The 13,972-nt window shown below is 39.4% G+C and overlaps 1 protein-coding gene and 1 pseudogene across 7 annotated transcripts in view; both read right to left on the bottom strand.

Annotated features, from left to right (window-relative positions):
• The window catches only part of SH3RF2 (SH3 domain containing ring finger 2), a 144,814-nt gene that overhangs the window by 70,524 nt on the left and 60,318 nt on the right, over positions 1-13,972 (bottom strand). For all 7 annotated transcript variants that reach the window (XM_063665246.1, XM_063665244.1, XM_063665247.1 and 4 more), the window contains exons 3-4: positions 10,538-10,807; positions 6,746-6,841 (exon numbers count right to left, since the gene is read on the bottom strand). In XM_063665246.1, the coding sequence (XP_063521316.1) occupies positions 6,746-6,841; positions 10,538-10,807 (366 nt within the window). The remainder of the gene's footprint in view (positions 1-6,745; positions 6,842-10,537; positions 10,808-13,972) is intronic.
• Positions 12,941-13,854, bottom strand: LOC129037103 (MICOS complex subunit MIC27-like; annotated as a pseudogene).

Here is a 13,972-nt window from a genome sequence, read left to right as displayed (position 1 = left end):
CATGGGCAAGGACTTCGTGTCTAAAACACCAAAAGCAATGGCAACAAAAGCCAAAATTGACAAATGGGATCTCATTAAACTAAAGAGCTTCTGCACAGCAAAAGAAACTACCATCAGAGTGAACAGGCAACCTACAGAATGGGAGAAAATTTTTGCAATCTACTTATCTGACAAAGGGCTAATCTCCAGAATCTACAATGAACTCCAACAAATTTACAAGAAAAAAACAACCCCATCAAAAAGTGGGCAAAGGATATGAACAGACACTTCTCAAAAGAAGACATTTATGCAGCAAAAAGACACATGAAAAAATGCTCATCATCACTGGCATCAGAGAAATGCAAATCAAAACCACAATGAGATACCATCTCACACCAGTTAGAATGGCAATCATTAAAAAGTCAGGAAACAACAGGTGCTGGAGAGGATGTGGAGAAATAGGAACATTTTTACACTCTTGGTGGGACTGTAAACCAGTTCAACCATTGTGGAAGACAGTGTGGCGATTCCTCAGGGATCTAGAACTAGAAATACCATTTGACCCAGCCACCCCATTACTGGGTATATACCCAAAGGATTATAAATCATGCTGCTATAAAGACACATGCACACGTATGTTTATTGTGGCACTATTCACAATAGCAAAGACTTGGAACCAACCCAAATGTCCAACAACGATAGACTGGATTAAGAAAATGTGGCACGTATACACCATGGAATACTATGCAGCCATAAAAAAGGATGAGTTCATGTCCTTTGTAGGGACATGGATGAAGCTGGAAACCATCATTCTCAGCAAACTATCGCAAGGACAAAAAACCAAACACCGCATATTCTCACTCATAGGTGGGAATTGAACAATGAGAACACTTGGACACAGGAAGGGGAACATCACACACTGAGGCCTGTCCTGGGGTGGGGGGAGTTGGGAGGGATAGCATTAGGAGATATACCTAATGCTAAATGACGAGTTAATGGGTGAAGCACACCAACATGGCACTTGTATACATATGTAACAAACCTACACGTTGTGCACATGTACCCTAGAACTTAAAGTATAATAAAAAAAAAAGAAAAAAAATAGCTGAGATAGAAAATTTTATTGAATGTGGCATTTGTTGAGGAATAAATAAAGTTCTTAAAAAGAAAATTTTAAAGAAGATGTGGTTCTTGCTTCAAGAAGCTTATAATATTGTGAAAAACTCATTAAGTAGGGGAATGAGCATTATTATGTCCATTTTAAAAATCAGGAGGCCAAGGCCTGGAAGCGGTGACTTATAAATGACAGAGCCAGCGTGTAAACAACTAGACAAGAAAACATCATACAGTTATAAGTGCTCTGACGTGATAGAGAGTGATTGGGGGAGGCAGCTACTTTAAATTGGGGGGTCGAGGAAGATCTGCTGAGAAGGTGGCATTTAAGCTGAAACAACAAATGTCAAGAAGGAGTTAGCTATGTGAAAATGGAGGTAAGAATATGCCTGGAAGAGGGCATATCATAAGCTACTGTGAAAGTCCTAAAGAGGGAAAGAGCTCAGCTTGCTTGAGAAAAAGACAGAAGAAAGAAACAGAGAGAAGGCTGGAACAGAGCATGTAAGGAGAAGGTGATAAAAGAGGCCATAGAGACAGGCAGGGGCCAGATCACGAGAGCCTGGGAAGCTTCCATTTTATTCTACGTATAATAGGAAGTCTTTGGCAGGACTTAGGTAGAGGAGTGATCTGATCTGATTTATGCTTTTAAAAGCTCATGCTACTGTTTGGCAGTTTCTTAGAAAGTTAAATACATACTTAGCATCTGACCCAGCAATTCCACTCCTAAGTAATCACCTAAGAGAAATGAAAACTTGTGCCCACTCAAAAACCAGTATGCAAATGTTTATAGCAGCTTTATGCATAGTTGCCAAAAACTGGAAAACAACTCCAATGTCTTTCACGAGGTGAATGAACAAACTCTGGCACATCTATACAATGAAATACTACTCTGCATCAAAAAGGAATGAACTACTGATACATGAAACAGCATGGGTAACCCCAAATGCATTATGCAAAATGAAAGAAGCCCGACTCAAAAAGCGACATTCTGTATGATTCCATTTATATGACATTCTGGAAAAAGAAAACTACAGGAGTAGAAAACAGATTGGTGGTTGCCAGCACTTATGAGTTGGGGAAGAAATTGACTATAAAGGGGAAGCATGAGAAATTTCAGGGAAGACGATTGGAACTATCCTATGTCTTGACTGTGGTGTGGTTACACAATTTTACGTACTTATTAAAATGTATAGAACTGGATGTTAAAAAGAGTAAATTTTACTGTATGTAAATAAAAAAAGAAATAAAAAGCTCATTTTGGCTGCTATTTAGAAGTGCCAGAACAGAAGTAGGGGGACCAATTAGGAAGTTATTGAAATTGTTTAGGCAAGCTCTGATGGCAGCTTGAACTAGGCACAATGACTTAGAGGCCCCAGGACACCTGCCCCTCCATTGTTCACCCAGTAAAAGGGCAGTATACACTCTGAATTGAATGAGTAAAGTTCTTTATACAGACATTCTTGGCTATAATGAAATAAGTTAATTTTTTCTGCTTCCACCTAATTGTTCTGTCCCCAGGTGAGTACCACCATCAGCTTTTCTAACATTAACACTGACACAGGTCTCCGGGAGACTCTGCGTCTGCCCTGTGCTCTGCCAACATGATTAATAGCTCTGCTGGGGAAGAACTGCAGGTCTCTTAGATTTGCACCCACTCATTTGAAACAATATTGTTGAGGCTCATTGGGCTGAGCAAAGTTCATATAACCCAGGCAGGCTCCATTGGAGGAGTCCTGATAAGAATGAGCATAGGCTCAGCCTTTGTTTTATCACCTTTTAATGCAGGTGCAATTCAATAAGTGAAATGGTACATTAACAAGAAAAATCCTGTTTATGCTAAATACACACAAACATGCACACATACACACATCATGCTCATAAGAAAGCCTCCCTTCCTTCCAATTGCTTTCCATGGCACTGGTAATTCAAAGCTTATTTAAAGAGTTCTCAGCAAGTGCTAGTCTTAATGAAATGACTGGAGTCAAAATTTAAGTGCTGCTTTAAAAAGCACAATTTAGATTTCAGGTAATTTTTGAAAATCAGGTTTCCAGATTAGAGCAACCACTTGATTATCTTTTTCCCCTCCGAGCAATTAGGAGAACAAATGAAGCACTGGCTAGTTTAATGATAATCTTGATGGTTCTTGTACTCGCTGATTTTAGAGGTGAAGTGGCAGGAAAGTGTATCCAAATGAATAATCATTAAATAGAGAAGTTTTGGGAAATGGGTTTCAGAAATGGGTAATAAGATGACTAGTTGCCTTCCCCCCCAGCCCAGAGTTATGAAGAAGCATCTCAAGATAATGCAGGAGACCAGGCAACAATTTCCATAAATATTTAAGCACCTCATATGGGTCCAATGAGGTAATAATTGCAGCTGACCTCTGTCCTTGGAGAGTCAACCATTGACTCTGAATCATCCTAACTTCCGCTCCTACCCAGCAGATGGCTCTGCCACTGACCTGTGTCCATCAATCAAGAAGTGGGGCTGTCCTTGAACACTTCTCTTCTCTGTGCCTGCCTCTGTCAATCCCGGAGTCCTGTGGATTCTACCTCCTGAAACGTCTGTGAACCTATGGGTCTAATCCACAGTCATCTAACTGGGCAATGCAGGGGCCTCCTAACTCTACTTTCTGCTTTTTTTCTCCCTCCTCTTCAAATCGTTCCTCCCACTGCAACCAGGGCAGTCTTTAAGAAATCCAAACCTGGTCACTTGAAAACCTTTCAATGGCTTCTGTTGGCTTTTGGGTCGAATCTACACTTCTTATGATATGGCAGAGGCAATGATATCCAGTGTTTCACGTGTTCCCTTATACTTCTCAGCTGACTTGACATCACATCAGGCTGTGTGACTGGTTCAGGCTAATGGGCTGTGAGTGGGAATGACAAGTGTCACTTCTGAAAGGAGGCATTTAGTTGGTGATACAACTTACTCTTTTTCATGCGTCCCTACTGTGAAAACTAGGAAGCCCACATGTTCCAGAAGATGCAACTACCAGGTGGCCCAGCCCTATTAGTCTGGGTTCCTGAGTGACTATGTGAGCAAAGCCCCTCATCACTCTGCACTAAACATGGAATGTAGGTGAGGAATAACATTTTCTTTGTTAAGCCACTGAGACTTTGGTGCTGTTTATTGCCACGGCATAACCTAGCCTATCCTGACTACACAGGATGGTTTACGAAGTCCTCTGTGATCTGTCTTCCATTTACTTCCCTGGCTTCACTTTTTGTTCCTCTTTCACTCTCTAAGCTTCAGCTCTGGTACTTCCTTTTTCCCCTGGCTACACCACACTTCCTCATCCTGCAGGACTTTTGCACATTCTACCTCCATTATCTAAAATGCTCTCTATTTGTCAGATCTTGGCATAAGTGGCATTTGCTGACCTTCTGCCCTGGTAAGTTGTATATCATAACTCCCTAATAGTTTCCACTACTTCAGTCTGTTTTTTTTTTCTTTTTTGAGATAGGGTTTTGCTCTGTTGTCCAGTCTAGAGTATAGTGGCACAATCACGGATCACTGTAGCCACGACCTCCTAGGCTCAAATGATTCTCCTGCCTCAGCCTCCGGAGTAGCTGGGAACATTGTGGGCCACCATGCTTGGCTAGTTTTTAAATTTTCTGCAGAGATGGGAGTCTCACTATGTTGCCCAAGCTGGTCTCAATCTCTGGGGCTCAAGCGGTCCTCCTGCCTTGGCCCCCAATGTGTTGGGATTACAGCCATGAGCCACTACATTTGGCTACTTCAGTCTTTACATGATTCAACACACTTGCAATTACTGGAATACTTTCTGACTTTATAGTCTCTGAGAGTAGGGACCCATGTTTGTCTTGTGTCTTTAGAACTAGGCACAGGTCCTGGCATAGCAGGCACTCAATGAAAAATTAGTTGAATAATTAAACATATGTTTAGGACAGGGTCACAGTGAATGATTTACTCTGTAAAAAATTTTTTTTCCCCTGGGAGCTCTGACTACCTTCTGAATTATTTTCCATTCATTCACTTGCTAAGCTATTTTTTTTTTTTTTAAACAGAGTGCCTGTTCTGTGTTAGGCTAGCCTGTGAAGTACGACTAACACACTCATCAGATATTCAGAGGAAAGAGGCCATTGAGGGTTTAACTACTTGCTAAAATTTTATGGACAAAGTAGGTTTCTATCGGAGCCTTATAAAATAAGTGAAATTTGAACAGGTAAAGAGAATTGGGTGGTGTATCTGAAAGGGGCCCCAGCAAGAGAAAAGGCATTAGGAATGAGAATCAGGAATGAGTTTAGTAGAGACAATAAGAAGACCAGCCTCTCTGGACCCTTCCTCCATCCCTTCTTTCAACACTGATGGAGTAGAGGAGGTACAGAGAACCCTGAAAGCTGTGCAATGCTCTGGGTACAACATTCATTTCAGAACCTGCTTTAGCTCTTATGACTAGAAGAATTGGTCGCTTCTCCTCAATTGTGGTCTGTTCTGTTTCAAACCCTCCAACCCCTAGGGTGGACAGCATGCCTTTTACTTCTTTCATAGCTTTCTACTACTCATTTTTAATGCTTTATGCATGTTAAGCACCCAATAAATGCAGTTGAACAACGAAAACTCTCTTTTAAATATGTAATGACTTGCTTCAAGCTAAAGTGAGGCTCATGGTTAATGAGGTTAGGCACTGACAGGTTATATTATACTGGAGATACACATAGCCTAGCATGTTTTCTTCTTTTTTAAAGAAGATTTTTCTTTAAAAAACAGAAGAAATAAATATATGCTGATTTCAGAAGATTTAGAAAATACAAGTTGGCAGAAGAAAATGACAAGCATCTAGAATCTCATCATCTAGTGATCACAAAATGTTAACATTTTGGTACATATCCTTCTTTAGTCCTTTATCCATTTATATAAACACATATATATTTATAAAGCTAGTTCCATATGGTCCAACTTATTTTTTATTGTGATAAAAGACATGTAACATAAAATGTACCTTCTGAACCACTTTTAAGTGTACAGTTCAGTAGTGTTAAGTATATTCACACTGTTATGAAAGAGATCTTTAGAACTCTTTTATCCAGCAAATCTGAAACTCTATACCTATTAAACTTTTAAAAAACTTAACAATGAATCACAAATCTTTCCATAATATTGAACACTTTATGATATTAAATATTATTCTCCATATATTATAGTATTATTCATAGAGACACTTTTTTCATCACCACAATTTAAAAAAATGAAGTCCTTATTGTTGAATATTTAGAGTATTTCTGTTTTTTTATAATTATATACCATCACCTAACATTATGGTGAACATTTTTGAATATTTTGTAAATCTATCTTTGCATACTTATTTAAATATTTTCTTACACTAAACTCTCAGATGGACTTACTGACTCAAAGGAGGCACACATTTTTAATATTTTTGGTATAAGTTTATTTGAGTTTGCATATGAGAGATTTCACTAATTTACATTCCCATCAGGAGAATAGAAAAGGCTCATTTCCCCAGACTCTTGCCAGAATTGGATATTATCGTCTGGCATCTTTTCTTTAGAGATTTTAGTTAGTTCTGAAATAAGCCTCATAGCAAATAGGAATTGCTCTCAGGCATCACTGTAGCACATGCATATTTCTGTGTAAGCGTAAATCAGATGTAGACTTGATACTCACGTACCTCTACAAACAAGATAGGGAAGATGCCTACTTTATCTCCTAACTTGCCTTCTGCCCAGTTTTCATCCACTCTGCTGATCACAGTGATGATATCGTCCTGAAAGAGAAAGTCTCATGGTTAGCATTTACTCTCATTTGCAGGCAATAAAAGCTCTCAGCAGAGATCCGTTTGGAGTCTCAGATGGTGTAAGGTGTCAGGAATGTAGCTTGTGCTTGATTTATTTGGGAAGTCTTTTTGCTAAAATGAACTTTCTCCATAAAGGGCAGTGTTTGTGTCACTGAGACCATAGGGGAGTAGACATAATTTGGAGAATCAATGGAATCCAATAGGAAAACTTTGAAATGTTTCTAATTTTTAATCACCAGCAGGGTCCAAGCTTTTCACTTAAATTTATCTGATGGAGAAATCAAGATGGAAGCCATAGGGAGAAGCACTTTTAGCTTTGCAAAAAGAAAAATGAGTTTTATGCTCATTTTGAAGACTTTCAGAACCTATTCAATTTTTAATGCATCAAACATAAAGCAACTTTTTGTTTAGATTTTTCTTACTCACTATAAAAGGTTATATGTAAATTTGTAGAAACATTTGAAAATACAGATAAGCAAAACAAGGAAAATATTATACCACAATAAAGATACAATCACTGTCAACAGCTTGAATAACACATTTTTTTCCAGATTCTTTTCTATCAAGACAAAACATACATACATATAAACATACATATTTTTAAAAAACTTTTCCGAAAACACACACACATGCATACAGTAAAGTGCACAAATCTTGAGAAATTTTACATTTGAATATATCCATGAAATCCCTGTTCAGATGAAGCTATAGAATCCTCCCAGCACCCAGAAGGTTCCTTTGTGCCCTTTCCCACCACCTGTTAAGAGGCAACCACTACTCTGACTTCTAGTACCATACATTTATTTTGTCATTATTTTGTGCCTGCACCTCACACAAATGAAGCCATATGGGACACAGTGATTTTTTTAATTTAATGCCATTTTAGAAACACCTTTCCGTGTCCATAAACCATTCATCAAGTTCAACCTGTATATTCATCCACTAAAGACCTTCTGATCTCTCTGACATTCTGTTCCATGCTCCTCAGGAATTAGGATTAATTTAAATTTAAATCTGTTACTGCATTATACCCTTTCTTAGCTTCCTCTTACACAGTGGTACCCAACCTTTCTGGCACCAGGGATCGGTTTCGTGGAAGACAATTTTTCCTCGGATGCAGGGGGTAGGAGGTGGGGATAGAGGGTAGGGGATAGGGGATGGTTTCAAGATAAAACTGCTCCACCTCACATTATCAGGCATTAGATTCTCATAAGGAGCACCTAATTTAGATCCCTTGCATGTGCAGTTCACAACAGGGTTCACGCTCCTATGAGAATCTAATGCTGCCACTAACCTGACAGAAGATGGAGCTCAGGCAGTAATGCGACCCATGGGGAGCAGCTATAAATACAGATGAAGGTTTGTTCAGTTGCCCACCGCTCACCTCCTGCTGTGCGGCCCGTTTCCTCACAGGCCACGGACTGGTACTGGTCGGTGGTCCGGGGGTTGGGGGCCCCTGCTCTTACACATGTGCAATTATGCATTTATAGGTTATTATTTCTTTCTTTCTTTCTTTTTAAAAAATTTTTAGATGGAGTCTCGCTCTGTTGCCCAGGCTGGAGTGCAATGGTGCAAACTTGGCTCACTGCAACCTCCGCCTCGTGGGTTCAAGCGATTCTCCTGCCTCAGTCTCCTGAGTAGCTGGGATTACAGGCACGCGCAACCATGCCTGACTAATTTTTGTATTTTTAGTAGAGTCGGGGTTTCGCCATGTTGGCCAGGCTGGTCTCAAACTCCTGACCTCAAGTGATCCACCTGCTGCGGTCTCCCAGAGTGCTGGGATTGCAGGCATGAGCCATCGTGCCAGGAGGTTATTATTTCTTTAATGTCGGTCTACCCTATCAGATCATACACTTCATGTGTGCAGGGCCTGTGTCTGTTTTGTTAATCTTTGTTTTCCCTAGCACCTAACACAGTGGCTCCCCTTTAGTAGTCAGCCAATAAATATTTATTGAATGCATGCATGCACGAATAAATACATGACGTTGAATAAATTACACAATTTACTGAGCTAGAAAGCACTAGGAAAAGAACAGCTTTGGAAAGGAAGATCTTGAGTTTAATTTGGATATGCTGAGTTTAGACCATGAGATTTCCTAGAAGTCTGTGTATTCCACAGCCTTCCAGAATGGGTCAAATCCTCTCTTTTGGTTTCTTTGTCATAATTTCCCATTTATATGTCTGTTTCTTCCACTAGATTGCCAGCTCAGTGTAGGTAAGAACAATGACTCATCACTTTATCTCCAATGGCCAGCTTGGCACATGGATGGGCTCAAGAAATGAATGAGTGTGTGAAGTAAGTGCCCCAGTTTACAAATTCCCAGAAAGGGTGAGAGAGGCGGACGATGACACTTCCTTATGTCTTCCTCCAGCCGTGTGTCTAATGCCTGGCGCAAAGTAAATAATAAATGTTCGTGGAATTGAACTGACTTTCCTCTAGCTGTAGTCTAGGTCTACACTTTGCTGTTTGGGCTGTAGAATGGCCGTCCTTAGGAGTCTCGCTCTGAGGTTCCACGGCAATAATAAAGATCATTATCTCAAAATATGGAGGGCAGGGAGGTTGTCTAGTTTGAGAAAACCTGAAGTAAATCTCCTTTCTGGTAGTGGTGGAATAAAAACATTTTGTAAAACGAAAGACCTTGCCTAAGCTATTGTAGCAGTGCCACTTTTTATACTTATATTTGATCTACTTATCACGAGTAGAGAAGAATGAAAATAACTCCAACTGTGGTTTCCATGAGAGATGTGAATGTTTACGGAATAACAAATACTGAATACAGATAGTTAAAGTAGTGTAGACTTTAGTACAACTGTCATTACTTGCAAATGGTGGGGAATCATCTAATGAAAAAGAGAGGCACAAGAAATCTTAGGGTAATTAATGTTTGAAAAATATAACTTGTAAGAGGTTATTTATATAGAAAGTCACGATTATATCATTGTGTGTGTCTGGAGTGTTTTGAATGTGATGTTTACAACAAGATAGAATGTAAATGAGTAGAATTAGGTAACCATAACTTGGCTGCAAGAATACCCTGCCACATACATGATAAAGAGGTAGAGGCTGTAGTTTTACATAGCATGTTATCAAATTGTTTGTAATTTTCTGTCCACGTATCTGTGCTTCCCATTACTCTGCCAGGAGAGCAGAGACTGTGACTTATTCGCGTCCTATTCCCAGGGCCTGCAAGGAGTAAGTGCTCAAAAGTGATAGAATGATAGAATGAATAAATCAAATGTGTTATTCAAGCTGTTGACAGTGATTGTATCTATATTGTGGTATAATATTTTCCTTGTTTTGCTTATCTGTATTTTCAAATGTTTCTACAATGGTTTCAGGATAAATGAATGAATGAATGAGTGAATACTTTTGTAATTACAATAAAAAAGGCTTACAGACTTCTATCACTTATTCGTAGATTTCTCTAGAGATTTCACTTGCATGTAGTTTGAATTGTACACACATATTACATATATATGCACTACATATATACATATGTAATTTATGCACAAAATATATTTTTATGAATAAAATAAATATTAACAATAATATAATATATTTTAAATACAATTTTTTTAAAATCAGCAAATATTAAACAAGCAACGCTGTTCTGCTATGGTCTCTATGTGGTCCCAGGTGACTCTGGCGGCTGCGCAGAATCCTACCTTGAGGAAGGTCAGGCAATCCTGGTTGTCACTCTTGTCCTTGCCTCGTAGGTCGAAGTTGTAGAGGGCCCTGCAGAGCGGGGGCGGCTGGGGTAGCTGCTTGATGACTTCCACGGAGCTGGCTGGGAAGTTCCCGCTGATGCCATTGATTTCCCCCTGGTACCAATTCTCATCAAGCTGTCTCCGGAGAAGGATGATATCTCCCTTATTAAACCTTAGGTCACCAGGATTCTGCCCTCTGTAGTTGCATAAGGCCTTTGCTCGAGGCACCTGCAATGGCACAGACGAACAAGATATGTACTTAGCTTAGAGTCTAGAGGAACAGAAGATACAAGCATTCCCCCTTTTACTGTACTTTGCTTTAACATGCTTTGCAAATATTGAGTTTTTTACAAATCAAAGGTTTATGGCAACCTGTGTTAAGTAGGTCTATCAGCGCCATTCTTCCAACACCATGTGCTCACTTTGTGTCTCTGTGTCACATTCTGGTAACTGTTATTAACTTTAAATATTTTAAACTTTTTCATTAATTATTATATCTGCTATGGTGATCTGTAATCAGTGATCTTTGAGGTTACTATTGTAATGTCTTAGGGGGGGCGCCACAAACTTTGCCCATACAAGACAGCAAACTTCATTGATAAATGTTTGTGTTCTGACTGCTCCACCAACCGGTCATTTTCCCATCTCTCTCCCTCTCCTTGGGCCTCCCTATTCTCTGAGACACAACAATATTAAAATGAGGCCAATTAATGACCCTACAGTTGCCTACAAATTTTCAAGTGAAAGGAAGAGTTTCACATCTCTCACTTTAAATCAAAAGCTAGAAATGATTAATCTTAGTGAGGAAGGCATGACTAAAGCTGAGATAGGCCAAAAGCTAGGCCTCTTGTGACAAACAGTCAAGTTGTGAATGCAAAAGAAAAGTTCATGAAGGAAATCAGAAGTGCTACTGCAGTGAATACATAAATGATAAGTAAGTGAAACAGCCTTATTGCTGATATGGAGAAAGTTTGACTGGTTTGTGTAGAAGATCAAACCAGACACAACAGACCCTCAAGCCAAAGCCTAATCAAGATCAAGATCCTAACTTTCTTTAATTCTATGAAGGCTGAGAGAGATGAGGAAGCTGCAGAAAAAAGGTTTGAAGCTGGCAGAGATAGTCTGAGGTTTAAGAAAAGAAGCTGTCTCTATAACATAAAAATGCAAGGTGAAGTGGCCAGCCATCAATATTGAGGCAAGACCCACCACCAACAAGAAGATTACAACTTGTTGAAAGCTCAGATCATCATTAAGTTTTTTTTTTAGTAATAAAGTATTTTAAATTAAGTTAGATATATTGTTTTTTAGGCATAATGCTATTGCACACTTAATAGACTACAGCATAGTGTAAACACAACTTTTTTTTTTTCTTTCTGAGATGGAGTCTTGCTCTGTCGCCAGGCTGGAGTCCAGTGGTGTGATCTCAGCTCACTGCAACCTCCACCTCCCGGGTTCAAGTGATTCTCCTGCCTCAGCCTCCCGACTAGCTGGGATTACAGGCGCACACCACCACACCTGGCTAATTTTTGTATTTTTGGTGGAGACGGGGTTTCACTATGTTGGCCAGGATGGTCTCAATCTCCTGACCTCATGATCCACCCACCTTGGTCTCCCAAAGTGCTGGGATTACAGGCGTGAGCCACCATGCCCAGCCAAATACAACATTTATATGCACTAGGAAATTTAAAAAATGTGCTTGACTTGCTTTATTATGGTATTAGCTTTATTGTGGTGGCCCAAAACTGAACCTACACTATCTCCGAGGCATACCTACATAATATTTTTTTCCCATAAAACATGGATATTTTATTCTAGCTCTAGGAAATGGAAAAAAAAAAAAAAAACCAGGGAAACACATCTTTCCACACACCATTCTAATTTAACTGACATTAATTCGGGAAAGCTAGAGCAGAAATATATGATTATACATATAAATATGTATGTCTTTATACATACATATATGCATTTTCAGATTTTAGTCTCACTGGAATTCATGTCTTTTTTTTTTTTTTTTAAATATGTGCCCCTGAAGGTCATCAAATTCAAGCTAATACTTCTACCTAAGTCTCCTCATCAATCATTTAATATTGTTTGCATTGCATTCACAGTTTGTGTGTTAACCACTTATGTAATTTATCAAATTGCACATTTGGAGAGGTAAGGGAAAAACTTGGTTTAAGTAATACTCTATGTATCTGTTACCCATTACATGATTTTTTTTCATCATTATTTGCAACTTCATACATCTTGTAGTTTTCTATGTAGTCTCTCTATGCAGTCTACTTCAGCTTCCAGTGCTGTACTTGTCTATATGTTCTGGGTGGGACCACCTGTGATCCATGAACTTGGATCAAACCAAGTTCAGGTGCTACACATAAACTGTGTAGCACCTGAGGTGGATTCTGATTTGGTGTTTGTTTCAGAGCTGAGTTCTGTTAGCAAGGGCACTGAGTGTTTCAAGACGTGAGTTGTTTTTGCAGGTACTTCTATTTCGGTTGGGGATCCTAGCTTAATTTTTTTTCTTTAGGTTTAGGGAGTGACTCTTTTTTTGCTGCTTTTTGTCCACAATGATTTAACTGCTTCAAAAATTTGCTGGCTTGTAGCTTACACCTTTTTCCCTGTTACCTTAGCAATTATTACTGACTGAACTGGGTAGCAAACAGTTGCTCATAAAGTGGCCAGTCCCAGAGGATAAGTAATTTTCTTAACCTTAGAACCTTTTCTCGCTGAAACCAAGCCTGCCAATCCTGAAACCGTAATAACTCCCATTTTCGGAAGAAAATCTCGAGGAGGATTCTTCAGATAGACATAAGCATCTTTTCCAAATTGTACTGTATCCATTATCACATTTTTCACAAAGACATAAACACCCTTGCACCAGCCAGTATAATGACCAGTTGCAGTGTAGATGGAAGCAAAGCCCGTTTGTAAATGACCAGGCTGCTCTTCAACATATTTAGACTGGAGCGGTGGTGCAGTATATATGGGGAGCTGCTCTGGTTTCACTAGCTGCTTTTTGGATTCCTCTTCTTTGGCTGCATGTACACTTACAGATGCACGTATCAGACTTGCAGGCATGGTTGTCAGTTTTCCCATCTACTAGCAGGGTGAAAATCTGAAACATTGACAATGGTAAATGCTGGGGAGAATGAGGAGCAATAGGAAGTCTCATTCATTGCTGGGTGATGAAATAACCTGCACAACAAATGCCCGTGATACGAGTTTACCTGTGTAACAAACCTTCACATGTACACCTGAACCCTGATGACCGCCATGTCTATGACCCTTTCGGCCAAGGTTTTCAGACGACACCTGCATAATATTAATAACTAATTACCAAGCACTTCCTATGTGCTAAGTGTGTATGTGGATCATCTCATTTAATCTAGGCAG

This window comes from Pongo pygmaeus, chromosome 4 (assembly GCF_028885625.2).
Source record: "Pongo pygmaeus isolate AG05252 chromosome 4, NHGRI_mPonPyg2-v2.0_pri, whole genome shotgun sequence".
In the NCBI taxonomy this organism is placed as follows: domain Eukaryota; kingdom Metazoa; phylum Chordata; class Mammalia; order Primates; family Hominidae; genus Pongo; species Pongo pygmaeus.
Note: the sequence above shows the minus strand (reverse complement) of the source record. Positions and strands in the feature narration are given on the sequence as shown.